Source organism: Andrographis paniculata, unplaced genomic scaffold (genome assembly GCF_009805555.1).
Source record: "Andrographis paniculata isolate CXL003 unplaced genomic scaffold, ASM980555v1 Contig71END, whole genome shotgun sequence".
NCBI lineage: Eukaryota > Viridiplantae > Streptophyta > Magnoliopsida > Lamiales > Acanthaceae > Andrographis > Andrographis paniculata.
Window position 1 is genome coordinate 4,028,304 of NW_026137608.1, and position 27,660 is coordinate 4,055,963.

Consider the following 27,660-nt stretch of genomic DNA (forward strand, 5'->3'; position numbering starts at 1 on the left):
TTCAAAATATTACATTCAAATTTCTATTAAACAATCCGAAACAACGATTATATGACCAAACTCATTTCAAATCATAATAGACAATGGAGTGAATTATAACCCAGTAAATTTGTATGAACTCGGTTAATTTTATTTTTTATTTTTCATTTTTTGGGTTTTAATATGTATATATATATATATATATTAATTTTAATTTAAAATTTAATGAAGTTATTTAAATTAAAATTTTCATAACTTCGTACTATTTAGATTTCAACTTTATACAATTTTTTATTTATTGAAAATTATTTGAGCAAATTAATGTGTAGTAGAATAAAATATTATTATTTAAATAATTAAAGATTTTCAGAAATAGTTATAAAATAAAATTTATGGTTTTGTTTATTCAGAATTTTGCTTGAATTTATTTAGTACATAATCACCATAGATACATTATTTTCTCTCGTAAAGTATTATATAAAAGTTACCATTCAAATTAAAGCAAAAAAATCAGATAAAGTATAATTGAGTAGTGATATGAATATCCTAACTATTGTCGATGAAATTCGGGCTTCCCGAAGGCTTAAAAAAACCTCTGAATTAGTCTTCTTGGAATGGATGAACAAGGGAAAAGATAATATAAAATAATATAATTAATGTAAAAAAAAAAAAAAAAAAAAAAAAGAGGTAGAATTTGAAGGACGAAAATAAATACTAAATTGCATAATTAAAAGGGAAAATAATATGCAATACAAGAGGAAAATAAAAAACAACAATAAAAACACAAACAAACAAAATTAGAGGAATCATAATTTTTTGGATGTGTATAGACGTCTCCTTTTTCCTTCATTCATAAATCCCCTTTTAAATTTTACATCGAATTTTCTTTCATTTTAATCCATTAAATAGTTCTTTGGATTTGAATTTGATTTTTATTTAAAATTTAAAATATGTTTGAATTTATATTTTTTTTTTGTCAATAAATTTGTTTAGATCGGGAAGTTTTAAAATAATAATTGATTTGATGAATAATGAATATAATAATATAAATATATATTAAATTTAATTGATAAAAAAATAATAATGGTATGATTTAATTAGACCGAGTAAGAGACTGCGTGAGTCTTGCCCCATTATCCAAACCTACATGCCCAAGAGGTTTGGGCTTCTTCTCATAGCCACACATTTTTGGGCTTCTTAAGTTTTGACCTTTTCTCCAAATATATTACACTACTTTCATCTTTAGATCCCATCTAAAAAAGTTTCAATTTATACATAGGTATCATTGGAATTCAATTGTTTTTGCCTTGTTCATTCTTTTTCACATAGATTCAATAAATAAGTTTATAAAAATCTCTCACAAGAAGCTTAAATAAGAAAACAATGGATCTTTTTACTCGAAAAATAGATTTTTCCAACTTTTTCTTAGATTTTTTGGACTTTAGAAAGAACTTCTTGTAGTATTAGACTTCCACTTGAGTTGGATGTCTTTTTGCCTTCTCGGGCTTTTAACTTTTCTATTAGACTTCCATAATTTCCAATATTATATATATTCATAGGGTTTTTTTATACCATAATTTCCAATAGTATATATATGCACACACATTATTTCTTTCATAATTTTATTAAACCCTAGAAATAGAAATGAGGTTCAATAAATGGACATCAATATCAATAGTGTGTGGAGACAGCCAAACAGAGAATGGATAATCAATCCATCTTTTCCAACAACTTGAACCCATAGGCCTCTAGAATATCCAGACCTGTAAATATACAATGTTAAGATGATGATGTGTGATTTTTTTTTTTTTTTTTGAGATTTCGAAAAATTACTCATAATCCATTTATGGTAAAAAAAGTTTGTATTATTTTTTTCTCGTGATTTAGAAAACGTATGGAAGCTCCTAGTATTTTAAAAATTATTGCACATAACTTTTTTAGTCTCGCACAATTTTTAAGAAATTTTGTGATTTTTTCTAAAATACAAGAATGTTTATGCGGTTTTTATATAAATATAACTGCAAAAATAGTGCAGACTTTCCAAACCACAATTATATTATAAACAATTTTGCCCAAAGTACATTAAAAATTTTAATTGTAAAGGTTGTAAGAGGAGAAATAGGTGAGCATAGTTTACCTGGAACATATACTTCTGGATCTATAGGCCTTAGCACGCCCTTTGATCTTAAGTTCTTACCAAGCAAGAGCTGAGAATGCAAAGAAAGTTCCAACAAGATTATTTTCCGTTTTCTAGTTTTTAAGCATCCAATAAAAAGTGCATACCAGAGCTCCAATGGCCACAGGAATCCCAACTGTCAAAGCCATTGCAGTATACTGCCTGTCTTCAATGCTTCTTCCAAACTCCAGCAAGGTTGCTCTGTGGTTCTCCGAAGGCATACCATTTGGGAACTCCACTTCCACTTCATGGTGCAAAAGCACCATATCCTATGAACGCAACAAATCGCCTCCCTTTTTAATAGAATGTGTTTGTAATATGCAACCAAAATTGAACCTTACCTGTTCTTGACCTGAATATGACAGCCTTTCTTCCATGCGCATACATGCAATGTCGAATGCAGATTTGCATGATACTGGTACCTCTTCCTTCTCATGGAAACCCAAAAATCTATTCACATAAAGCATGTGTAAGAGACGTAGCATCGTAGCAATCTAAATCATTATATGAAAAAAGTTATCTATATAAAGCCTACAGCTAATGTTTTCATTATTTGTCGGCAGAATAACATAAAACTCACATGTAGTTTATAAAAATTTTGGGAAAAACCCCGTTATTTTAAAACTGCATGCTGCATCAGACTCTCTTATGGTTTTAAAACTCTATAGTTAACCCCCTCTTTCGTATTAGTTAACTATGATTCAGTAGTTATGGAATTTTTTAAGAACCTTCGTAGTTATTCGTTGTTAACTAATGACATAATGGGGATTCAACGTAAGGCTTTTGAAACTATAAGAGAGTCTAACGCAATTTTAAAACAATAGGGGATTTCATACAATTTTCATGAACTACAAGGTGGATTTATGTTGTTTTGCCTTTTTTTTTTTTTTTGCAATTGCATAATTTGAACTTACAGAATAGTTTTGGCTGTTTTTAGTGCTCGGTCCCTGTCTGTGCAGAGGCCACAAGCAACAATCTGGTCTGCAATGAATTTCTCACTTACAACTGGATCTTCCAAGTTTTTTCCGGAATGTTGGAGAAGTTCTAATAAAAAGGCTCTAAATGTTGGCTTTGCTTCACTCTTGAAAATGGAGGATTCTTCAGTATTAAAGAAACCAATTTTTGCTAATGTTCCCATTATTTCTCCAAAACCTGCAAAAAGAACATCATTTCAACCTTAATTCAAATAGTTCTATTACACTAGTCGGATGATTTTATGTCTTCCTTCTGGCAACCAATTAACCATGCTAAGTTTCAGCTTTGATTTGTTTTCATGAATTTGAAGATTCCTATATGATCACTGGATATTCTGTGTGTATATTAATCAGATGAAGTATAGAAAAGACACTACCTTCGTATCTGAGGGTTCCACGGAAGACGGTGGATGCTTCATTTTGTATTCCATAAAGGTCTCCATAGACTAAAGAGTCCCGGTTTGGAAGACATTCCAGTGCAAAAGCTGGTAAGTCTGGAATCCGAATTCTTGAAGCAGAATCATAAAGCTTGTCCCCTGCATATATGGATTAATGAATCACCAAAAAGGATATAAGGTAGACCAATGATTGCTCTATTCAAAGATAAATAAAGGCAAAAGTTTAACTCTGGTGATTTCCAGGCAAAATTTACTTCAGAGCAGTATTCTGCTTGTTTGCTCACCATCAACATGTAGAATGTCTCCGTTCTGTTTGTATGTGGCTGGATTGCGTCCAGCTCGTATAGCTCCTGCTGGACTCCAACTGAAAAAGTAGTAATGATTATTATGCTGTTTGCAGAATAGGTCGAAAACATCTTAATACATGACATACATGTTAATTCAAGAGCACATCGGTATGTTAGTAAAGGAAGAAGCAAACATAAAGAGGTAATGGAACTAAAATAGGTTTGCAATTCACTGCAAAGAAGATAAGTATTCATTTGAAGAATAAATTCAGCTCATTTGATTGCATTCGAATTGAATCTTAATATGCTAGTATCTTTCTATATAAATGATTAAGTTCATGAAAACAAAGTATATAATTCTTTCACTTCACTCTAACAGAATTACTCATATCTTAGTTATATTAATATGCCTTTGCAGTTACTTTTTAATCGTTTATAATATTTTTGAATCACTTAAAAAATAATTTGCAATCATGTTCATGCAAGCAATAGTGACAGTTAGGGACAAGATGAGAAACAAGGTCATGCATGGAATAAGAAACTAAAGAAATTTCTATTGAAGTCGAATTCCAAACTAATCACCTAAATTTGTAAGCTAATGGGTTATTGGCAGCAGCTGGAGCCGGAAGACCGCCACAATAAGAAGTGAAGGACTTGATCTTCCCCCCACGCGCATGGGCTTGATTGATCATCTTCATTGCCATCATGTGGTCTGGACAAAAACAATTTCAGTACATCTTTGATTAATGTTTATTTTCTGGAATGTAATTTATACACAATCTAGACATTTTATTTTAATAGTCATAAAACGATATAATCTAATTTTAAACTTAGCTCAAATCTTTTGAAACCAAGTTCCTTGTCAAGTTCAACTTGGTTAATTGATCTCGGAAAGACTCCAGGAATCTATTACCAACATTTGAACAGATGACATGATTTTTCTCTGAAACATCAACATGTCTGAGTTTCACAACTCACCTATCCCGGGGTCCAATCCCATCTCACATAGAATTGTAATACCAGCACGCTTGGCAGATTCATCCAACTTGGACATGGAATTGTCAACATAACTAGCTGTGACAAGATTTTTCCCAAACTGCATCGGTAGTTAGAATGAATGTAGATGATAATGAAATTCGAAAGTGACACTATGTGAATCTGAAAATTGCTGTTGTTTTTATTAGTAGTAGTAGCAGTAAAAGTAATAAAAAGGACTACCTAAAGGCAAGTTTAATTAGGCATGCCAGATAGTTAGGTTTATCTGCTGCACCTGAAGAATAATAATTATATTTACGAAATGAGAATCTGACCTGAATGCATGCATTTGCTATGGTACTGTGGCAACTTGCAGGCAGTAAACTGATTACTACATCAACCTGCAGACAACTGTGATGAAATCATTCATCCCAAATCAAGAACCAAAAATCCAAATCAAGACATGGAACAACTTCATAAGGTTACCTGTGATATGTAATTGCAGAGTTTTTCCTCATTGCTAATATCAAGTTGAACTGCAGTTGTATTTGGAATTCCTTCAATTATCTGCTCCAAATGATAGTTCACATGAAAATTTCATGACATCTTCAATAACCAGGAGGCTAGCAGAAAATCTAAGTAATAGATTCCAGTATGTTAGTCCAACCTCCTCAGCATCTTTTAGAAAAAGTGAAGCAACAATAACACGAAAAAGTGTCCTCTCTTTTGAGCCATCAATCATGTATGAGTTCAACCAGTTTTTTGATGAACTACTACGCCCAATAGAGGACAAAAATTCTGCAGCTGGTCGACATACTCGTCCAGCACCTAAAATCAGGACAACAGCTTCCCTTTTTACTCCATTTTCCTCCATATTATCAGTCTCTCTAAATTTCCCAACCTTGAAAGATACTCTATTATCTTTACTCTCTCCTTCCCTTGGATTGGCAAGAGATGTTAGAGAATCAGTAATTGCATCTAAGACTGCTTTATCATCTGCGCCAACCTGTGAGAAAAGTGTGCAGCTGTCAATTAAGCAGGAAAGAAGTTTTTGGCATTTCAAATGCCACCCCACACTATATCTTAAAAAACTTTTTATCAGTGTGGGACCCAACCATTTATAATCTTATAAATCCTCAGTGTATATTCACTGTTTGGACGTTATTCACTGATTATTTTTTATATATCAATATCCAATATATTTTATTGAACTATAATTTTTAAAATGATTTAGCAAGTATTTAAAATCAAATATATCTCAATACTTATACAAATATTATCTCATCATCTTATTCAAAATCTAATGTTGTATTGTTTTTTTTTTTTTTTTTTTTTTTTTTTTTTTGTTAATAATGGTTTAGATGTAATGTTTTGTTTATTAGTTGCATAGTTTAAAAGAAAAATGGTCAGAAGAACACACCCACAACATCTCTCCAAAGTTCAAAGTACATACACCCTAAAAAAACGTGTTGCTTCATTTGGATACAAAACAATAAAATCAAATCATGAAACCTTAATATGAGACTTGACATAATACATTCAAATTAAGTAGATATTTTGATGTGATGTCTAGGACCACCTCAGATTATTCTAATGATTCTGCTTATCATGTATTGGTAATGATTTCTTTTACTTTACAGGATAGAATAAACATTGCAGAGACAGAATAAGCATAAAGCATCAAAGAAAGAAAGCCACATCTTGCAATAAATTAATAATAATAATAATAATACCTCGAGTTCTGAATAAGACATAGCATCTGTGCTTTGACCGACTTGACATTTAATCAACTGGAAGGAGCCACCTGCTGCTTCAATGATATCCAATGCCTCATTTATCAGGAATTGGTCAAACAAGTGCCCGCTTAAAGAGATCTACAGGATTAGCAACAGCGATGCTAAGCAGAAGCATTAGAAATATGAATTGGACTATTTAAATGAAACAGTGATTTAATCAAGAAAAAATATAATTAAATTGCAAGAGAAAATAAAAATAATCAAGCATCATATTGTGACAAGGATCTGGTCTTTATTTCAATGTTAAAAGGGAAACTTTTCCACCCTCTCAGTCAAGACAAGTAGATTTGAAAGGTATAGAAGAAAAGACTGAAAGAAAAGATGATGACACACACACATAATCAAGTAAAAATTACCAAAGTACTGTGCTTCTTTTTGGCCAGCTGCAAAGATGGTTGAGCTTGTGATGAATCCCTGCCAAGGAAGAAAAAGCAATCACAAAAGGCCAGAGAAGGAGAACCATATATATCAATTGTTTGGAGACTAACTCGAGGCGAATGAACAAGTTAAGCAAGCAAAAACTTAATCACCACTCTAGCTGACAAACAACAAAACCACTATGTCCCATGTACCATTAAAAGCATAGAACGGGAGCAAAGTACAAATGGAACCTTATAAAGACAAAGTCATCAAAACCACATAACTAAACTCATAGATAACCCATTATTCTAAAAGACACTTCTCATGATTTTGATTCCATCTGTTTGCTCAAAAATAGAATGTAATGCAGTTGAGAATGAGCATGGTATATCCCTATTACAAGAAAATATATTTATATTTTTCACATTTATTTTTCAACTTTATAGTTCTAAAATTATCATCAGTGTCAGGACTATAGTTCTTCAATGCTAAACACCTTTTCTATTTATTGTATAGCTGTATAGGAATGCTCACTCTATAAATAGAGTCTCCATTCCATGAAAATTAATGGTCCATATATATTTCCAATATGATTACGGCCTTATGTATTCAAATTTCCATTAAAATTGTTAGATAAGAAAGCCCTATGAGCAAACACTCTGGGGAAGATTGAATCTACAACTTACTCCAAAGACTTCCTCATTCTTGGAATGTATTCATATAACGAGGTCAGTGAACCACCATGAACAATGCAAGCTCTCTTTAAGTGGGCAGGTAAGTCATCAAAGGAGTTTGAAGAAGCCAAGATTCCAATAAACTGGGAGAGAATATCTCCAAAGTGCTGGGAAGCCTATAATCAACCATACAGTTAGAAGTCTGTAAAGCCGATGTGCTTCAATATATTTCAGAATCAAATTTATGGAAAGTCAAGCAGTAAGTCATGGAACCTCTCTTGCAAACTCAGTTGGGAGAATGTCAACAGCTGAGCAGATGATGCCATTTCCGTCCATCTCATGATGGTATGAATTATCATGAGGATCATATCTGGATTCCAACTTTCAACACATTATAAACAAGTTCAGAAGAAAAGAAAAAGTTAACACCCAACTAAAGTGAGGGGAAATAAAAGTTGTCATATCAGAAACATTAGGTTAACTTGACTTTACGGTACAAACTTGAACACTTTGCTAGATATCATGGTCATGTGCATACTCATGGTTCTCTGTAAGGGTAACAGTTAAATTCATGTTGAAGGAAAGTGAAAATGCAATGCAAGAGAGAAAGTGAAGCCCGGAAATTCATGGAGGGAAGCCAGGTCAATATATTTACCTAAAGAAAGGTAAATCAATTGATGTCGTTTGCTTAATAAATTCTATCGATCCACCTATATCACAAGTTATATCTGCGATTCCAACAAGTGAGCACTTTCCCTTCATCAGGTCTTGCAGTTGTGTGATAGTCAATAGCCGAGGAAATCGTTTTTCCCAGTACATACAATTGACTGAAAGAGAGCATAAGAGTTCAACATTAATCACATAATTTTTCCCTGATTTTATATTGAGACAAGGATGCGGAGGGATAATCCAAATTACAATGCAATAAATTAGAGTGTTAGATGCAGACTAGTGAAAGAATACATTACAGATTTCTGTGATTCCTAAATCCAAGGAAGACTTGAAAAGGGCACTTCCTTGCCTCATTCAATATGACCATCAACTCATGTAGGAGTGAATTATGGGAATTAAAAAATTCCCATGAATTCAGGGCACCAGAGACAGAACACGAAAGGTTGAAGTAAAACAGTAAGACGTATGGCAAGAATCAATGACTTGACTAGAGTAATGTTTGTGACATAAATGGGGTTTAGAAAATATATTTTAGCATGTTCTGAAAGTACTGCTAAACAACTAACTGCTAGAGGAGTGCAACACATGCAGAAGAAGAGATTGAGCTACAGATATATGATTGAGTTCAGCCCTTCTTATTGGAATTAAAAAGAATCCATGTTGATGCAGTAAGACCAGAAAGATTCTAAAAGTCTTAAATGCTGAGTTGAGCAACATCATTAGCCATACTATGCCAATGATTAATAGAGAAAAACTAGAAAGCAGGGGAATGACAGAAATTCCTGCTAGAAAACCTTTAGAAAGTTGATTGACTCTGAAGCCATGGCATTTCTTTCCAAGGCAACATTGCCAAATAGCCCAGACAATTTCACGCAATCTAACAAAATGAAAGGAGGAGTCATGAAAGGAGAAAAACAAGCAACAGGAATCTCTGAGAAGAATAAGAATTAGTTTTGTATTACTATTGCTCAAATAAGGATTAATTATAAAAGATATGTAACAATTTTAATGTTTTCAACCTTCAGATTTTATATGAAGAAACCCTAAATATATAGTCTATCAGCTTAAGATATTTCTCCCGCAGTTTGAAAAATGAAATATAAAAGATATTATAAACTGTTAGTCAATCAGGAAATAAATATAAAAGATATTTCTCCCGCAGTTTGAACGATGAATTTCATCAGCTATAATAATCAAAGCAATAATAACACAATACCAGAAATGAATTCATTAAGAATACTTGCACATGAGTAATGGATACCAACCAATTACAGATGTATATGGGGCTATTTTCTCATGGAAAACAGATCTGTAGTTGTCTGGATGTGCATAATAGTCAGCCTGACAAGATGGAGAAGAAGAAGAAGATTCTTATTGTGCACTCTTATTCTATAATAACATAAATTAATAGGAGCAGCTCTTTAATACATGCATAACTAAACAAGAAACAGCGAAAGATGTTACCTAGAGCTTAAGACCTCACCTTGTCAAAGACATTGGAAGGATCTTTATGTTCCACCATGTATTTACTAGTTACCACACAACCATATACTTGAAATACTCTTTTTGAAGTTCTTCCCACTTTCTTAGAATCATTAGCCTACAAAACGAATTTCAATATCAGACAAGTAAATATATGGGATGTATACACTGTGAGGAACACCTTATCATGTAAACAGGAGAGATGGAGAACATAAGTAGAAGAATTAAAAGATTAGCAAATATATGGTCAAGGATATAAAGCACCAAACTTAAGCAATGGTTATAATCTGCAACATCATGTAGAATATCATTGATATTTTCATTTTAAGAGAATTCAATGATGGTAATGAAATGGGAGTGTTGAGATCGTCTCGTCTTATAGAAGGATCCTATGCATATAACAGATTTATTGCAGAACAAACAGGACATAGCCGCGGCTATATAAAGTGAAGTAACCTAAATCAGGGCAATCTACTGACACTAACTCCATGAAATCTATTGCAAATAGAGTGCTAGAAATATGCTTATGAAGCTGAAGACACAATATGATACAAATGGGCTCTTGGGTGCACCATTCTGAAAATTAACTCATAAAACTCACTGTTGAGTGTGCCAAGAATGTGTAATTATTAGAAACAATTTATTTGAAACTTTTGACATTGAGCTGTTAAATGTTAATTACAAACAACTCCCTGGATTTGGTTTTCAATGAACTTATGTGAACTGAAGTGCTTTACTCAAATAGAAAATTATTATGAAAATTCCATGCATGGGTACTATGAGAAATATTAAGCAGATAACACACAAAATATGTGGTCTGTGCAGAATTCAATGAAATTACTGCATCAAATAGTTCTGGAAGTCTGCCTGGATCCACGAACTTGTGAGGAAGAAGCTTGAATATTTCTTGTGCTCCTTGAGAGACTGCATAAAGTAACTAACTTTAAGTACAAACATAAGCATAGTGTCAAAAAATAAATAAATAAATCATGAGTTTAATCAGTACTCTGTGTGTTCAAACAAGTATCATGACATACTATTGCCATCTAAGGAGTCGTTAGATTGACTGGGCCATTAAAGGAATGCTTGATTTTTTTTATCAACTAAATTAATCCAGGGAACTATGGTAAAGAGTGGTGAAGAAAATGGTACTGATTCAAGGTATCCTAATTATATATTTGTTGAGGTGCATACATATCCAGGAGTTCTCAGGCAAAAAAAATTGTCAAGGCAAATTAGCAGTTTGTCATACCATTTCCAGAGCCAGTGAAAACAAAAACTAGGGGACAAATCTTGGATGGGAGTCCCATTGTAGATATCTCTTCCCCCACAGAAATTACTGCTGCTTTTGCAGCAGCCAAAGAAGAATACATGTATGATCCTCCCAAAGACAGAAAGGGTGTTGAGTATCCCAGACTAAGATACCCTGCAAAAATCAAATAAACAGAAGTGATCATATGCTAGCCTCATGCTCTCAAGTCTCAAATTAGATTCTGGTATTAATATGGGAGTATAGTTAAAAATAAAAATAAAAAATAGAAAAACTCAGAATTAAATCAGATTAAAATTTAAACATGTTGGCTACCCTCGTCAGGGGTAACATTAAAGTTCAAGTTGTGAAACCCAAAAACACAACCCCAAAGAGTCATCTTCAGGGCATAAGCATTTGAGGACATTGAATATTTCTCTTGTTGCTCATATAAAGCAAATAAAAAATCATATGGTTGCTTCCCACATCAAGCATTATTGTCCTTTGATAAAAATAAGTGCGCCAGACTGCAATGGAGCAGGAAATTGATTCATGTATGTAAGCCTTTAACTCTCTCATAAAAGTATGCAGAAATATCTATAAAAAAGTATGCACATCTGAAACAAAAGTAAGTAAACCTCTCAAGAAGCGTTACGATGCTTACTCTGCCCTAGGCCATGCAAGAAATCAATCATCCCAGCTCTTCCAGCGAATTTTCCAAAAGCCAGTAATCTTCTACCGTGATCTCCAGTTATAAGCTCATAATCAAATAAAGTGGCCCTTTCTGCCAAAATCTACAAAATATGAAGGTTATGCTTGAAGCAGAGGCCAGCCAAAAGTTTTTTTATTTATTGCACAGAAACACACCTTATCAAGAAGAGGCATATTTTCTTTCTGTGCCTTGTGAGTGTGGGAGAAAAATGTGTAGGCTCTGTCAGAAAGTATCATCTCCAACTGCACCAATTGAAGCTTAGACTGATTATCATAGTATTTAGCACAAGGATTGAGGAGGGAACCAAAGGGAACAGCAATCTAAACCACCTTTGGCTGTTTGATACCCAAAATTGTGCCACATTCCGATAAATCCTCTGATATCTCACAACCTACATCCTCGTAGAGTGTGTCATGATGAATACGCTTTGTTGATGGCTGCACGATTATGCGAGAAACTCCAGTTTCACCCCGGCCTCCATGCAGAAGCCGAGCACAGTGTGCCGGGGTTAAGGGGACCCTCCTTTCCCATTTGTTTGTTGACTCAGACAGAATTCCAACAACTCCGTTCCCAAGCATGGCGTAACACAACCTGAGCAAACAAGAAAATCAGAGCTTAAGTTCTTAATTTCATATGTTTTACATGTAGATGCCCAACTGGATCTGTCACCATTTAAAGAAAATGTTCTTGAAGCATAACATTATAACGCAAGAATTGCACCTCAATTGCTAACCTTCACCTCAGACTACTATTAAGAAAAATGAATGAACTCAAAACCCAAAGTGAACTTAATCACAGACCCTGCAGACCCTGCAGTAACGCAGATAGAAACAGCTTAGTTATTCAGGGATGAAATCAAAATAAAATTGAGAACATCAAATGTCCACTTAAATCGAACTTGTAAACTGCTTGCTTAAAATGATCTCAGTACACCGTCGGCCATGCTTCTGAATTCTGTACCAAAATTCAAACGTACTAAAGATGTTACCTATATTCTAAAACTCCAAAATATTTATAACCATCTCTTGACATGTTCGTATCATTACCCACAACGATCAACCGTTTCCAAGTCCAGGCAAAGAAAACTTTCCAAAATTCAAGCTCGTAGGAAAACATAAAATTCTGATGATTAAAAACCACCCATCACTCGGAGCATCACATCGGCAAACAGAAGCACAAATTACTGAATCATTGCAATTTTCCAGTACAACAAAAAGAAGGAAATTACGAATGGCTACTCAATTAAACATGCATGGGCAAAAAGAATCACGAAACATCAAACTGCACAACAAGAACACCTTCCAAAAAGAGTACTCTGCTACAATTCCGGGTCAGCATTAGAAAGACAAGCTGTACTTATGTTTTTCAGAGGATCGACCACATCATCAGCAACGATCACGTACCAGAAAGACTACCAATAGACACCCCCAAAATGAACTCATACGAAAGGAACAGCATTAAGAGGAAAAAGAGTAAATAAATAAAAAACCATGAAAAGTAGCAAGATTGACTGGTTTACTTGCAGAAAGTGAATCCTTCAGAGATGATCGGATCAGTTTTCCGATTCGTATGCGATTTCCTCGTCCAAATGTCTGCGTCAGCCGCTTTTCTTTGAGCAATCCAATTATGCAAATGTAAAGTTTTTAGTTGTTTTCACCACACAAATACACACATGGGTGTGTTTATATTACCAAAAATTTTGCACATGTTTTTGTTTCTATATTACGTTAAAAATATTATTTAAATTAAAATTTATGTTAAAAAAATTAAATTCAAATCAATATTATTTTTATTTTAAATTATAAAAATGATATTTGAGTGAAGTAGTTTTTTCTATTATTTTTATTATTTTTAAAAATAAATAAAATTTACTTTATTAAAAAATATGAATATTCTTTTTTTGTATTAAATAATGATTTTTATGTATATATATATTGTATAATTGTATTAGGTGCATGTACCAATAAGTGAACAAATTTGCATTTTTCATAAAATATGAGAGATTAAATAATAGTCATGCAATTGTGTGTTTATTTTATCGGGTACGAATTTTCTTTTAGAAAAATGTAAAAATAAAAATTTTTATTTTTATTTTAAAGAAAAGTGATATTCTTTTACTAAAAAAATAAAATTGAAATAAATTTAGATGAAAAATAAAAAAATAAAAATACATTTGAATGACTTAGCGTACATTAAAGTTAAACCACCTTGTTTGGTATCTTCAATTTTATTTCCAAATCTATTTTTATCTATTATTTTTTTATTTGAAATAATGTATTTAACATTTTTTTTAATTTTATTTTTTTTGTATTTTCAAATTTAAAATACTTCAGTATAACACTTTTTAGGGTTAAATATATATATATATACATTACTTATATTTAAAAAATAAATAAATAAAGTATTTGATTGTGGGTATTGAATTTAAATTTGAATTTTGAATATTAAAATTTTGTTATTAAAGAATGTTAAAATTTGAATTTAGTGATTTAGTTAAAATTAATGGTTTTTTTTATAATAATAATAATATTAAATATAATATTGAAAAAACATATATTGATTAATTTTTTTTAAAAAAAAATATCAAACTCAAAATCACATATTTGTTAATAAAATAAATAAATAAATAAACAGAAAACTTGTTCAACCTTTAACTAAGCTATACTCTATCCGTCCGTTAACTTGTCCTATAAATGTTCTTCTAATAGTATAAATATTTTTGCAAATATTTTTAATTTTTATTATATTTTGATATAATAATTAATATTAAAGATAAATAAAATTTTTTTATTTATAATGATTTTATATATAAATATGATCTGTTAGAGTGTCGTGTATTGATTGGATACGAAACGCTGTGGATAAAGGCGTGTAGAGGATGTACCATATGATATACGACGTGTCACATGATAGATAAGGACTTTCCCAAACTAGAAAGAATTTATGTTATTTTATTGTAATAATAATAAATAATTTTGTTCAAAATTTGTCGTTGCATTATATGATATGAATGTATGATTGATTATTCATGGGTTGGGCTTTGTACTACTTTATTTATTCATGGATTGAGAGGATAAGTTCGGGGAAGATTGCAAAAACTATTCCACCCTTATACCTTATTATTATTTTTATTTTATATTTATTTTTTTGGTAAAATATATTCCACATATTTTTAAAAATTGCTATTTTTATCATTTGACCGCGCGTGGCCTCGCGTGATTGCACGTAAGGGCGCGTGGTGTGAATTTCACGCGCAATAAAATGATATAAATAACGACTTTTGTAAACATATGGGATATATTTTGTCAATGAGATAAATACAGGACAAAATTGATAATAAGATATAAATGTAGGATATTTTTTGCAATTTACTTTTTCTTGTCGACGTGGAGATTTATGTTTTTTTTAGACAAATATTTTTTTAAAGATTTTGTAATTTTAGAATTTTAAAAATAGTAAGAAATTAGTAATTAATATAATATTAGTGTATAATCCGCTACTACATGGTTAATTATATAATATGATATTTAGTTTAATTTTATATTTTAAACAATAAATTTTCTTTTGACAATAAAATTTGGATATAAAAATAGCCAAAGTTAATTGATAAAAAAGACAAACTATAGGCATAATTAATATTAAAGAAAAAAAAAAGCTATATTGTAAATAAATATTCACAATTCATAATAAAGTAAAAATAAAAATAAATTTAGAAGAAAATTATACCTATATGTGAGAAAAATTATTAATTTTTATGTTATAGCTTTTATTTCGTCATTGATATTTTGGCCCTAGATTTTGGTTCAACTCATTCCATTATTTATGACCTATTGCTCATAATCCAGATTCATTTTTTTTTATAATCTCTTGACTTACATATTTAAATTGTTGTCATTTCACTACCAAAAAAGCGTTACATTGTCTCAGAAAATTGTCTCAGCGAAAACCACCGAGACAATAGTGTGGCATAGAATTTTTTTTCGAGACAAATCAGTATCTCAACCATAGTTTGTGATATTATAGCGACACGTTATCTTGACCATAATTTCGAAGATTAGTTCATAACAATACATTGTTACATCTTTCTCTCGAAACACCACTTAGAGTAAATATTGTCTTGACATAGACACGGAAAAAACCCCCGAGATTTAGAATTGTCTCGAAATAAGCCGCCAAAATTTTTTCAAGAGTATGCATTGTCTCGAAATGAATTACGGAAAAACTTGTGAAGATATGTTGTCTCGAAATTCATTACGGAAAAAATTTTGAGAGCATAAATTGTGTCGAAATAACTCACGAAAATACTTCGAGAGTTTGAATTATCTCCAAATAAGTCACAAAAAATATTCAGAGACTATGAATTATCTCGAAATAAATCACAAAAAAGTACCCAAAGATTTTCAATTGTCTCGAAATAAGTCACCAAAAAATTCCGAAAGTATACATTATCTCGAAACAAATCATGAAAGAACTTCGTGAATACATGATTTTCGGATGCTAGTGCACTAGAGTTCATATGGCTGGTATTTGAATGAAGTGAAGATTCAGACCTACGGAGATCAATATTCAAAGCAATAGGTGAGATTTTCCATGATGGCTTCTTCGATGATGCGGAACTTTCTTGGTATTCATGACGGTTAGAGCTACTCATGTCGATCATGTCCCTCTTAGTACTTTTGAGGTTACATTTATTAATTACCATCCAATTGGGGTTGAAATTTGGAGCATCAAATTCATTTCAGACACCGAAATCTCAACGTGTTCTTTTTACTTTCAATAATATACAAATTTCTTCTTTTTTTTTATTTTATTTTTTCGGGATAAAATTAATAGCATTTTTTCTTGTGCAAAATTATACTTATTTCTATGTATGTTTTTTTATACAAATCCAATAGTATATATATATATGACATTATATCCATACACTAATTTATATTAAATTATATAATGTCTATAAATTAATTTCTTTTTAAGAAAAAATATCCTATTTAATTATTTAATGTGACCTAATTTAATAAATTACATCTATCTAAAATTAATAAAACTTAGAATATACTCTCTCCGTCCGCTTACAAAATTTACATGTTTTTATTTTGGGACGTCCAATTACAAAGTATACATTTCATTAAATACCCTATTTTTTCCACAAATACCCTTATTTTACATCACATCATTACGTTTACACAAAAAAGTAAGGGCAAAAATGTCATTACACTACTTTTAACTGCTCACTATAATTAAAATATTATTATTTCTTAAACACCGCGTCAAAAGTAAATATAACTCTTCTAAATGGAGGGAGTATAAGTTACAATCAATCTAAAGTAAACAAATATATATATATATATATAAATCTAAGTTTACATATAATTAAAATGCAAAAAAATATTTATAGATAAAATATATCGGTATTTTTTCACGTATTTATTTTTCACTCCACTCCACGTTTTCATTTACTTTTATTATCCATAATCACATTTACTCATCCATTTATTTAAACTGTCTTAGTGCTAAAAATCCTCATCGCAGCAAGCTATACCGATCTGCAGCAGCTTATCAACGGTGGCACTTCCATTCTCCGACGCCACCGCCATCTCCTTGTCGGATTGGTCGGACTTTTTGGCGGCGGCGTTTATGAGTGTTGCCGCCTCGGTGATTAATTCTCTTGCAGCGACGGCGTAATGTGGTTGATGCTGCCAGACGGGAGTGGCTTCCAGTTGACCGAGGTTGGACTTTTGTTTCTTCGACCGGCGGAGAAGGAGGACAAGGAGGATAAGACCGAGCAGACAGACGGCAACAATTAGAGCGAGTTTGGTCGGAGAGCCCTTATTTCCGGTGGAGGCAGTCCTGGCATGGGGTGTCTATCGGCCAGCGACATAGTGCTTTGTTTCTTGCATTACATTAAAAAATAAGAAAAAAAATTAAATACAAATTTACATTAAAAAAAAAAAAAAAAATTCCCTCTGCTCTCGGACTACCCTGTTGCCGCCGGACAAACTTGATGCCACCACTGAATCGATGATTACCACGGTTGTTGGAGACAAACTAAAATATAAATCCAACTATAACAACACGTACCACACCATGAAATTAAATTACACAAATCTAAGCCCCTTGAACTTAATACCAATCCGTCCTACTACATAAATCAAATGGACTCAAAATTAATAGCAATCAAAATTAATAGCAATCCGTCCTACATAACATGTTAAAATCTATGCTACACATTCTTATCTATACCAATTCTTCCTACATCACATATTATATTCAAATGATGTTGGCTTTGTCAATTGAAAGAAGCATCAATTGACCTTACAAAGTAAAATAAACACACATACCATAATGAATATTGAAATAAAAAAAAAATTGAAATTGCTCAAATAATACTTTATGTAATTTTTCTTGCCATTTTTTAACGCTTTTCGCTGGAGTACGAACATAAATATCGAATCTCATTGTTCTTACTTGAATACCTTGACGTAGAATTTGATTTACCTCATAGAAATAAATTTCTCTTTTCATATCAGACGCACGATATTTTATTTCATTGACATCATCTTCCCAACACAACTATTTTTACATGATTCACACTTATAACACCATTTATAACACTATCTACATGAATTGTTTTTGCTTCTTGAAAGTTTGAGAACAATTTATTTTCCACAACATATTGAATGGGGCAATTCAATATGGCAGGACCTAATATTGAGAAAATATAAATAATAATCTTCATTTTTTATTTTTTATTTTTGACATAAATAACAATGAGAGATTGCCAAATTTAGTTTCGATATATAAGTTTATATGTTCATGCATATCCATTAAGTCATATTTTTGCCCCTTAAGCATAAGACTTATAAATTAAAAGAAAGCCATCATTCATATCATAACGAAGCCTTTGTAATCTTGTCGTTTATGTAATACTCAGTCCTTCGAGAAAGTAAGAATTATCTATACTACAAAAAACAGTAAATTCTAAATTAGTGGTACGTAACACAAATACTTCTAAAACTTGTCATGTTGTTCTTCGTTCCATATGTGGAACAAAATAATTAACCACGTTCGAGGAGGGTGCTAAAATGTGGATTTTTCAAACAAATAGATACAATAATATGTGAAATTTATACATTGATCAGGAACTAATTGCCTATATTAAAGTTATAAGTTAAAAAAAAAATAAAAATAGTACACCTAAAAATGCATTTATAAAATTGGATGTTTATCGAACATTGCAATTTTGACAAAAAATCTGTCAATATTAAAGACAAATGAGCAAAGAAATACACCAATCAACACGGCTGATCATCACCATCAAATAAGAACATTTCCATTTAAAAATTAAACACAAAAATTATAAAAATTAACAAAAATTTCGCCAAACCAATAAAAATAGACACTAATTCGCTCAACCCTTGGTTTTTCCCCAATATCTACTTCCTATTCCCTCTGTTCCTTATGAAATGGGTCCTTTGTAATTTTGTAGTATATTAAAAAATGGTATTTTAGTGGTTAGTGAAATATGTAAGAAGTTTTAACATTTTTGTCATTTGACTTTATTTATATAAAGTAATTATGTGTGTAATGATATATTTATAGTTTAAATAAAAATTAAGAGTATTTTAGTATTATCATATAATTATTTTTACTAAAAAAATAAATACTTTTGTACGGAACGAACAAAAATAATAAAAATAATATTTTAAATTAGACAGATGAAAGTATTAAATACTTGAAATAAAAATAGTTATGAGCCATTGTGCATATGTCTTTCATTTCAGTAACCTTCATTTATTTAAAGGCCACACGTAGGTCAAATATCAATCTTTTTGAATTTTTTGAGATTTTTTTTTTCGTATGAATCATTAGAATGGCTTTTAATAATGAACACCATAAATTCTTAAAATCTTACCCCAAAGAACATGCTTGTTTGTCAACACTTGCTAAACAACAACCAATTTTTTATATTCAATAATATTATTTGTTATGGTATTATTTTATTAGTAATTTTTTTTAAAAAAATTTAATGGTATTTTTAGTAGTTTTAAAATAAAAATAATACTATAATTAGAAATTTTAAACTATATATTTAAATATTTTAAAATTTTATATTTTAATAAAAAATATATAATTTAAATAAATAAAAAATATATTTATAAATTAACATAAATTAATTTTATAAAAAAAATAGAAAATTTTAAATGTAAAGTAAAATATTTGTTTATTTAAAAAATATTAAAATAGAAGAATTTTGAGTGATTTCAAATTTATTACTATATGTTATGAAATTAATCAAATTAATTTATATTTATTAAATACTATTTATTAAAAATAAAATAGGACATTTTAAACTAAAAAATGCCTTGTTATATAATATTTTATTAAATACCAACAAATATACTATTTTAATAAAATTTAACAAATCACAAAATTTAACAAATCACAAAAATTTAACTATTACATTCTATTCCATATTTATTTATCAAAAATTTTAATATTTTATTATATATTTTTATTTATTTAATTTTTAATTTAATTAGAAATATACTTCTAATTATTTTTTTTTCTTTATCATTTTTAATAATTTATTTTTTAATTTATTTTTTCTTCAAATAGGTTAATTTTATCGCACAACAGGAGTAATAATTTAATTATATATTTATTAAAAAAAAAAAAGACAGGCCCAAACCCTACCCCAACACAGCCCTATGCCCCTACCCACCTCACCTCTCTTCTTCCTCACTATTTCTTTCTTTTTCCCAATTTTCTCTGTTCTCCTTCGTTTTTCCTTCTTCTTCCCTGTTCGTATTCATCTCTTTTTTTCTTCTCCTTTCCCCCTCCTCTTCTTTCTCCCCTCTGCGGCTGCTGCTCTAGCCGGTGGTGAAGTGTATTGGGTTTGTTTTTAACATCTTTTCCCATCGTCTCTTGCCCATCTTCCTTTTTTCTTGTTCTGCCCCCGCTGATACTCCCACCGGTGATCGCCTTCGCTGTCGTTTCACTCTTCTTTAGCCCGCCGGGACGTTGGCTTCACTGTCACCTCATCACGTAGTTTGTGTGTTGAGCATTTGCGTGAGGTCAGAGAAGTGGTTGAGTTGCATCTGTTCAAAATTGTGAGTAAACAACTCTAGCCGTTCAGAACTGCAAAAATTACTTATTTATCTATTTCAAAAGTTTTTCCATCATTAAATTGCATGATGATGAGCAGTTATTCTGGCTGAATAGGTTATAGTAATGTTGTATTCATTAGTGATGGAACCTTTCTTATAATTTTATTATCTGTTGAAGTTTGGTGGTAGAGAGATGCTTCAGTTGTTTCTATTCAAGTGATATCAATGGGAAAAGAAGAATCTTGTAAGTGGGGAATATCTTGATGAATTAGAATCAATCACTTGGTCATTGATGGCATCAGGAGGTCAACCTGAAGCCCGACTTTGGTTTTGTAAACGTAGGATAGGACCTCACACATCTTTGAACATTAACCTTTCGAAAACATATGTGGCTAAGCTAAATGTGTAGTCTGCCCTCCGCAAGACTGCAACAATTTAAAATTGATATTCAGTTGGTTTACCAAAGTTAGCGGAAGAGCATACGTGCTTGGCATGTTAGCTGTAATTTGTGGTTTCTTGAAAATTGTTAGATCAGCACTAGGTCTAGAAATTATAGTAGTACAGAATCATCACCGAAGTATTATTTCATCGTACTACCAAGCATAGCTAAAATATAATGCTAAGAGTAGAAGTGATAATCTGAGATGATGTGCCCAGCACTTACTCTCCCCTTTTGGTGGCGTAGTTTGTCTTAGATCAATTAATTCATCAGATTTTTTTTAGGTTTTCATATATTGGAATGATGTTTCTATTCCATTTTATCATACTTTCATTTATTAAGTGTGGAACTTGCATCCATGGAGATATCTCCCTCTTAATGCGTTAGGTCATAATGGGGATATGTTGTCTTCAATGTGTAGTTTTAATTTTATTTATTGTTTTGTGTATGAGAGTTGGCACTTATAAGATGACTTAAGCATTTACAACATAGACATAAAGGCTTATCAAAGTCAATTAAAACATTAAAAGACAAATTATGTTCTTGCAGACTATGTATTTGTTTAGTCTTTTAGTTTGAAGTCGTTTTTTTTTTTTTTTAAAATTCTATTTAAATGTTAGATATGCAGAAGTGTGGCTATTACTAGTGGATAGAGTATATATATTGGATGAGTATGTATATACTCCCTCCATCCCGGTGCAAGGTTGCCGTTTACTTTTTGTAAGTAGATTTTTGAATATTAGTATTATAATGAGTTGTAGTGAAAAAGACGAAAAATACCCCTATATTATTGTGTAATATAAAAGTAATGGCATTTTTGTAATATAGTGTAAGTTGGAAGGGTATTTATTATGTTAGGTATGTAGTACAATTACTAAATTAGGAAATGATAACCTTGTATTTAGACTAACAAAAATGGAAAATGACAACCTTTCAGTGGGACATAGGAAGTATTATATTTTTAATAACATTAATCGGAAAGCGTGTATATTTTTTGGTTAGGTGAACACACACGTTTTTCTTAATTCTATTATTGTTATGGGGAAGTTCTATGTTTGCACTAAGTGGTTGGGCAGATAATAATTGTTGTAATACTATGTGTGTCGTTTTGATTGTTTCAGGAGCATATGTATGGTCATTGCATGATGTTGTTTGCAACAGTTTACATGACATACATATCAATGTTACATGAAGTTGTTCTGAAGATAGAGATGATTTGAGTTATGTTTTTCTCTTACCTGTTACTTTGCTGGTTTACTGATGTATTCTTCACTTTGTGGTGCTGCTTATAGGCAAAATGTGCTGAGCTTGGTATTTCTTGCTGCTGTTGGGACGTTTTAGTTGCAGTTCTTGGGTTCTTTTGGGTCTTTACTTTCTCCGTCCTCCATTCAAATTTGATTTTGAGAATCTTCACACGTACCCAGAAGAAAAATCTATTATGGGTTATGCACAATTAGTCATTGGCCCTGCTGGCAGTGGAAAGGTTGCCCCTCTAATTTTATGTTTGTATTATTTTTTTTCAACCTAAGGATCACTTAGTCTAGGTGTTACAGAACCACAAAACATGCATATTCAATTATTATGACTATTCCAGTAAATGTTTAATGTATTATAAATGAATGCTTGTTCTAAAACTGTTGTGTCACTCACCTCTTGTTGCAGTCTACTTACTGTTCTAATTTGTATAAGCATTGTGAAACTGTTGGCCGAATGATTCACATTGTGAACTTGGATCCTGCTGCTGAAGATTTTGATTATCCTGTAGCTATTGGTGAGTGATTGGGCAATATATATATATATATGTATACATTAATGTATTGAAAGTTATACTATTGCTTAGCCATATTCTGGCTTTTCTCAACCATTAAAATTTCATTGTAGATATTAGGGAATTCATTTCGCTAGAAGAAGTCATGGAGGAGCTGGGATTGGGTCCAAATGGTGGCCTTCTTTATTGTATGGAGTATCCAATTGTGCTGTGAAACCATCCTCTATCTTCTTTTCAATGTCACCTTTCATTATATCTGTGCTTAAAAATCAAGCTTTAACTATTTTCATTTAACGGAGATGTGAGCTGATAATCAGTTTTAATCCTCGTTCCAAGATATTGTATATGTGTTACACCTTAACCAGTACTCAGGCAGCTGGAAGACAATTTGGATGACTGGCTGACTACAGAGTTGGATAATTACTTGGATGATGATTATTTAGTTTTTGACTGCCCAGGTATACAATCACTGGTCTAGTATCTCTATTTCCAACACACTTCTTTTTTCTTGTTTTGAAAAATAGAAGTTTATTTATAGATGAGAGCTTAAGATAAGATACAGAGGAAGCTTAGAAGTAAGAAGGAACTAACTTGAGCTAGATATAAGCTAACACTAAGGGGCGTAGAGCCAGGCATCAAAGTCAGCACTAATAGCAAAATGGTATGCCAAAGGGTTCACACTTCTTGGAACATGATTTAACATCACAAGGGAGCATTTTTTGAGATGAAACCCCCAAGTTTGTTAATATCAGAAATAAAATTTATTCCTGAAGTTGCTTGGATCCAACGTCAGATTGGTCTGATACTAAGAATTTGATTCTTGTTGTTTTTAACATTTTTACTAGTGAAATTTTGAAATTCATATTATGGAAATAATTTTCAGTGAGAAGTTCTTGGTTACACATTCCCATACAAAGATTCACATCTGTTTGCCTATTGATTGCTTACGTCACTATCCTTAACTGAAATATTGCTTAATACATGTACCGACTCCGACTTGTAAGATTTTATTCCTCTTTTAATTTCCTTGTCAATGGCCATGCTTGTCAATGATGTGATGGCTCCAATGCTTCTATACTGCTTAGATGCTAAAGAAATCATATCTCATTTATGTGTATTTTCATGTCCATTTTGTATGTTTTCATATTATTTTCAAGTGTGCTCACTTGTTTTTATACAGCTCTGCACTCTTTTCCTTTCCTTTCGTTTTATTTTTAATTAATTATATCTTGCTAGCAGTTTTGATGCCCTGACCCCTACTTACATACAGGCCAGATAGAACTCTTCTCTCATGTGCCTGTTCTTAAGAACTTTGTGGAGCATTTAAACAGGAAAAGTTTCAATGTATGTGCTGTATACTTGCTTGATTCACAGGTATGTCGGTTTTTATTGTAGTTTGCCTTTGTCCACTGGCATGATACTATTATTTATTATTATATATTCACAGAATGTTATGTTTTGTCATGTATTAGTTTATAACAGATGTGACCAAGTTTATAAGTGGTTGTATGGCTTCACTCTCTGCCATGGTTCAACTGGAGCTACCCCATGTTAATATTCTCTCTAAGATGGACCTTGTGACAAACAAGAGGGACCTTGAAAAGTTAGTGCTGTTTGCATTTCAGAAAGTTCATATTCCTTATAATTTAAAAAGCTTGTCAATTTGTCATTCATCTGTATTTACTTTACTATTGTCAAATTGATGTTGGTTCTTTTTACCTCTTAGTTACTTAAATCCAGAGCCTCGGACACTGTTGGCTGAGTTAAATCAGCGCATGGCTCCACAATTTGGGAAACTGAACAAAGCTTTAATTGAATTGGTACGTTCAACAAGATGATATCTATTTATTTGCAAAATGCAAAGTAACACTTTATCTCTCAAACTGGAAATTTATCTACAGAAAACATTGCAATAACATAATTGTTAGGTATGATTGTTCAGAACCTCAGTCACTTCTGTAACAGTGCATAAGTATTAACATGAATGTTTTCCAATTATAATTGATCATTTTCTTAATGAACCGTGTATGCCTTTAATGTTTGTGTCAGTCTACTTAAATGTCTTTGCAATAATTTGGTATAGCAACTTTATACCTCTGCTTGGATTCTTGTAACAACCTCAACGTCGTAGTCAAGGTTCTGTTGTGGTTGTAAGTTTCAAATGAAGTTACTACAATTTCAATTGCAACCAGCATTGTGTGATTAACTTGTAATGAACTTGGCAATTCTGAAATTATCTAGTGTTAAACTTGGTGGAAGAAGTTCAACACACCTGGGAACTCAAGCAATGCGTTCTTAACTTCTACATATTGTTTTATCAATTTTTGTATGTTTGTAGCGTGTACAGATGGGCTTTTTTGCTTGTTTATGTAGATGACCACCGCTGCTCAACTTCTTCAGTAGGTTATGAAGGTTTTCTAACTGCCTTAGCTTTCTGTGGTATCAGGTGGATCAGTACAGTATGGTGAGCTTCTTGCCTCTCGACTTGAGAAAAGAGAGCAGGTAAGTTTAGTCCTGTATCACGTTACATTATAGTTCAGATGTAGTAGCAGGTATCATAAATAAATTGTTTGTCTGCTCGGTAATCCTACCTGTGACTTAGTTCTTAATATTATTGATTACCAAAAAAGTATCTTAGTATATTAATCAAAAGGGCTGAATTTTCTAGGTAAAATTAAGTCCAACACTAAGTTGAGTTAAATAATGGTACGTTCTGTTACCTGTATGAGAAAAGCATCTAACAACTGAATAAATTTATATACAAACAACTTAGGGTATGTTTACTCTCAAGGATGGTATAATATTAATATTACAATTATCAAATAAACAGTCTATAACCTTTAAAACTAAACAGTCATAATGCATCAAGCATTCAACGGTTAGCATTCAGTTTTACCAAATGTGTCTTTAGTTGTCTACAATTTAAAATGTCAACTCCTGCCTTCTACCATGCGTGGATCAATTACTAATACTAGTCAACGTCATAACATGAATATGGTTATCCTGCTTGATGTAACTATTATTCCTTGATTGAAATACGAGTTATCCCCAGGCCAGTTCATTTTCAGTTCAACAGGTATTTGAGCAATGAATGTGTTCTTTATGGGTAATTTTTTTCTGGTTAGTTAAGTCACATGTTTTATATTATTTGTTTGTAATATAAGTTGATCTAGAATTATTGGGGTATGTTTTCTTGTTTATCTTGATGTTTAGGCTTTTTTGGTGGTTTAGAATTTGATTTACTTTGAGCTAAAAATAGAGATTGAATGTGATATTTTTATGTGCGAAATAATTTATACTGTTGATTGCATATGGTGAACGGAATGTTGAAAATACAATTGAACAAAGCCAAAATCTTTCAACACTTTGTCCAAATTTGCCAAATGATGATTCATGCGATCACTATACTCTACCTCCATATATCTTAAGCACAATTTTAGCGTCGGTTATGACTATTGTAGGCCTTGAACTAATCCGATATTTTTCCTACTCTCTACACGCAGCATTCAGTACATTCTGTCGCAGATTGACAGCTGCATTCAGTATGGAGAAGATGCTGATGTGAAGGTTAAGGATTTCGACCCCGAGGATGATTGAAGTCTTCATGTTTCTTGTACAGCATCGGAGTGATGCTTCTTAACTGATCATTGTTCTACTTCTGCCGGTGTCGTCTGCCATTCATTGGTTGTTCTGGCTGATCCAGAGAAGATTTGATATCCTTGGCAATGTTACATTTTATTTTTCTAACGGATGAGGAAACACAAGTTTTATAGCCTCCAATTATTTTGGCTTCTGAGTACAATCTATATATATATATATATATTTAAGATATGAAAACATTATCAATTAATAGCAAATCAATTCATAAAATCATAATGTGAGATGGTGTTAATATTTATTTTTGGGTTGTTTACTATACTTATACACAATTTATTTATAATAAATAATTTTATTCATTCATATTTTAGTACTCATATTTTAATGGATCACTACTTTTTTATTTACTACTACTTTTTATTTACTCGACATTTTTACCAATCATTTAACAAATTTCTCATAGTATCCCTACCTACCTATTTTAACATTAAAATATTATAATAGATCCCTACTTGATATTTTATTCAAAAAGACCGTTAATTTTGATCTCTACTAATAGTTCAGCGGACTCTTTATTGTTACTATGTCCGAGAAGATATTACTCGTTGATGTCAATTAGACGATTTGTAGACTTTTGTTGCTTCAACTCATTTTTATTTTTATTTTTTTGATGACGTGGGAACTCGCAGCCGCTATCTGAAAGTGCACACGGGTAAACCCCGGTCGAACTTAATCTCCTGCAAATCAGGCCCCGACGAAAAAATTACACTAGACGAACCATGTGTGACAGATTTTGTTTAAGGAAGAATGTTGAAAGCTAGTAGACCTATCATCCTTGGGCCTTAATGGTTGGGCATGAGCCCATTTATGATATGATATGATATGATATATCTTTGGGTTACCTTTGCCACACTTGAGCTACCACTATACATATTCTTTTGTTTTTTTTTTTTTTTTTTAGACCTTAATTAGGGTTCCATCTACCTTGTTATAATTACTCATTCTCTTATATGCT

At 31.6% G+C, this 27,660-nt stretch overlaps 2 protein-coding genes across 11 annotated transcripts; one reads left to right on the top strand and one right to left on the bottom strand.

The window, feature by feature from the left end:
• Window positions 1–1,584: 1,584 nt before the first annotated feature.
• LOC127264780 (alpha-aminoadipic semialdehyde synthase) lies at window positions 1,585–13,383 on the bottom strand. Of its 10 annotated transcripts, none has more exons than XM_051294305.1 (26): window positions 13,254–13,383; window positions 12,474–12,544; window positions 12,064–12,325; window positions 11,890–11,976; window positions 11,687–11,816; window positions 11,026–11,199; window positions 10,615–10,697; window positions 9,775–9,891; window positions 9,557–9,632; window positions 8,275–8,446; window positions 7,893–7,989; window positions 7,632–7,795; window positions 6,942–6,999; window positions 6,523–6,663; window positions 5,457–5,795; window positions 5,276–5,356; window positions 5,125–5,190; window positions 4,793–4,910; window positions 4,397–4,526; window positions 3,812–3,891; window positions 3,507–3,665; window positions 3,070–3,307; window positions 2,497–2,605; window positions 2,263–2,424; window positions 2,117–2,186; window positions 1,585–1,742 (listed from the first exon to the last, which is right to left on the bottom strand). In XM_051294305.1, exons 3-26 carry the CDS (start codon window positions 12,310–12,312, stop codon window positions 1,690–1,692), a joined length of 3,153 nt encoding a protein of 1,050 aa, XP_051150262.1. In that variant the 5' UTR covers window positions 12,313–12,325; window positions 12,474–12,544; window positions 13,254–13,383; the 3' UTR covers window positions 1,585–1,689. The 10 variants fall into 10 exon arrangements, with proteins under 10 accessions (XP_051150262.1, XP_051150258.1, XP_051150257.1 ...); XM_051294301.1 differs by having other exon boundaries at window positions 12,468–12,544; XM_051294300.1 differs by having other exon boundaries at window positions 12,455–12,544.
• Window positions 13,384–20,444: 7,061 nt separating this feature from the next.
• Window positions 20,445–26,885, top strand: LOC127264981 (GPN-loop GTPase 3). The gene is made up of 10 exons (XM_051294601.1): window positions 20,445–20,844; window positions 22,573–22,763; window positions 22,943–23,051; window positions 23,162–23,243; window positions 23,421–23,506; window positions 24,319–24,422; window positions 24,521–24,651; window positions 24,775–24,868; window positions 25,495–25,550; window positions 26,552–26,885. The coding sequence occupies exons 2-10, from the start codon at window positions 22,719–22,721 to the stop codon at window positions 26,643–26,645; spliced, it is 801 nt and encodes a 266-aa protein (XP_051150558.1). The 5' UTR covers window positions 20,445–20,844; window positions 22,573–22,718; the 3' UTR covers window positions 26,646–26,885.
• The last annotated feature ends 775 nt before the right edge of the window (window positions 26,886–27,660 follow it).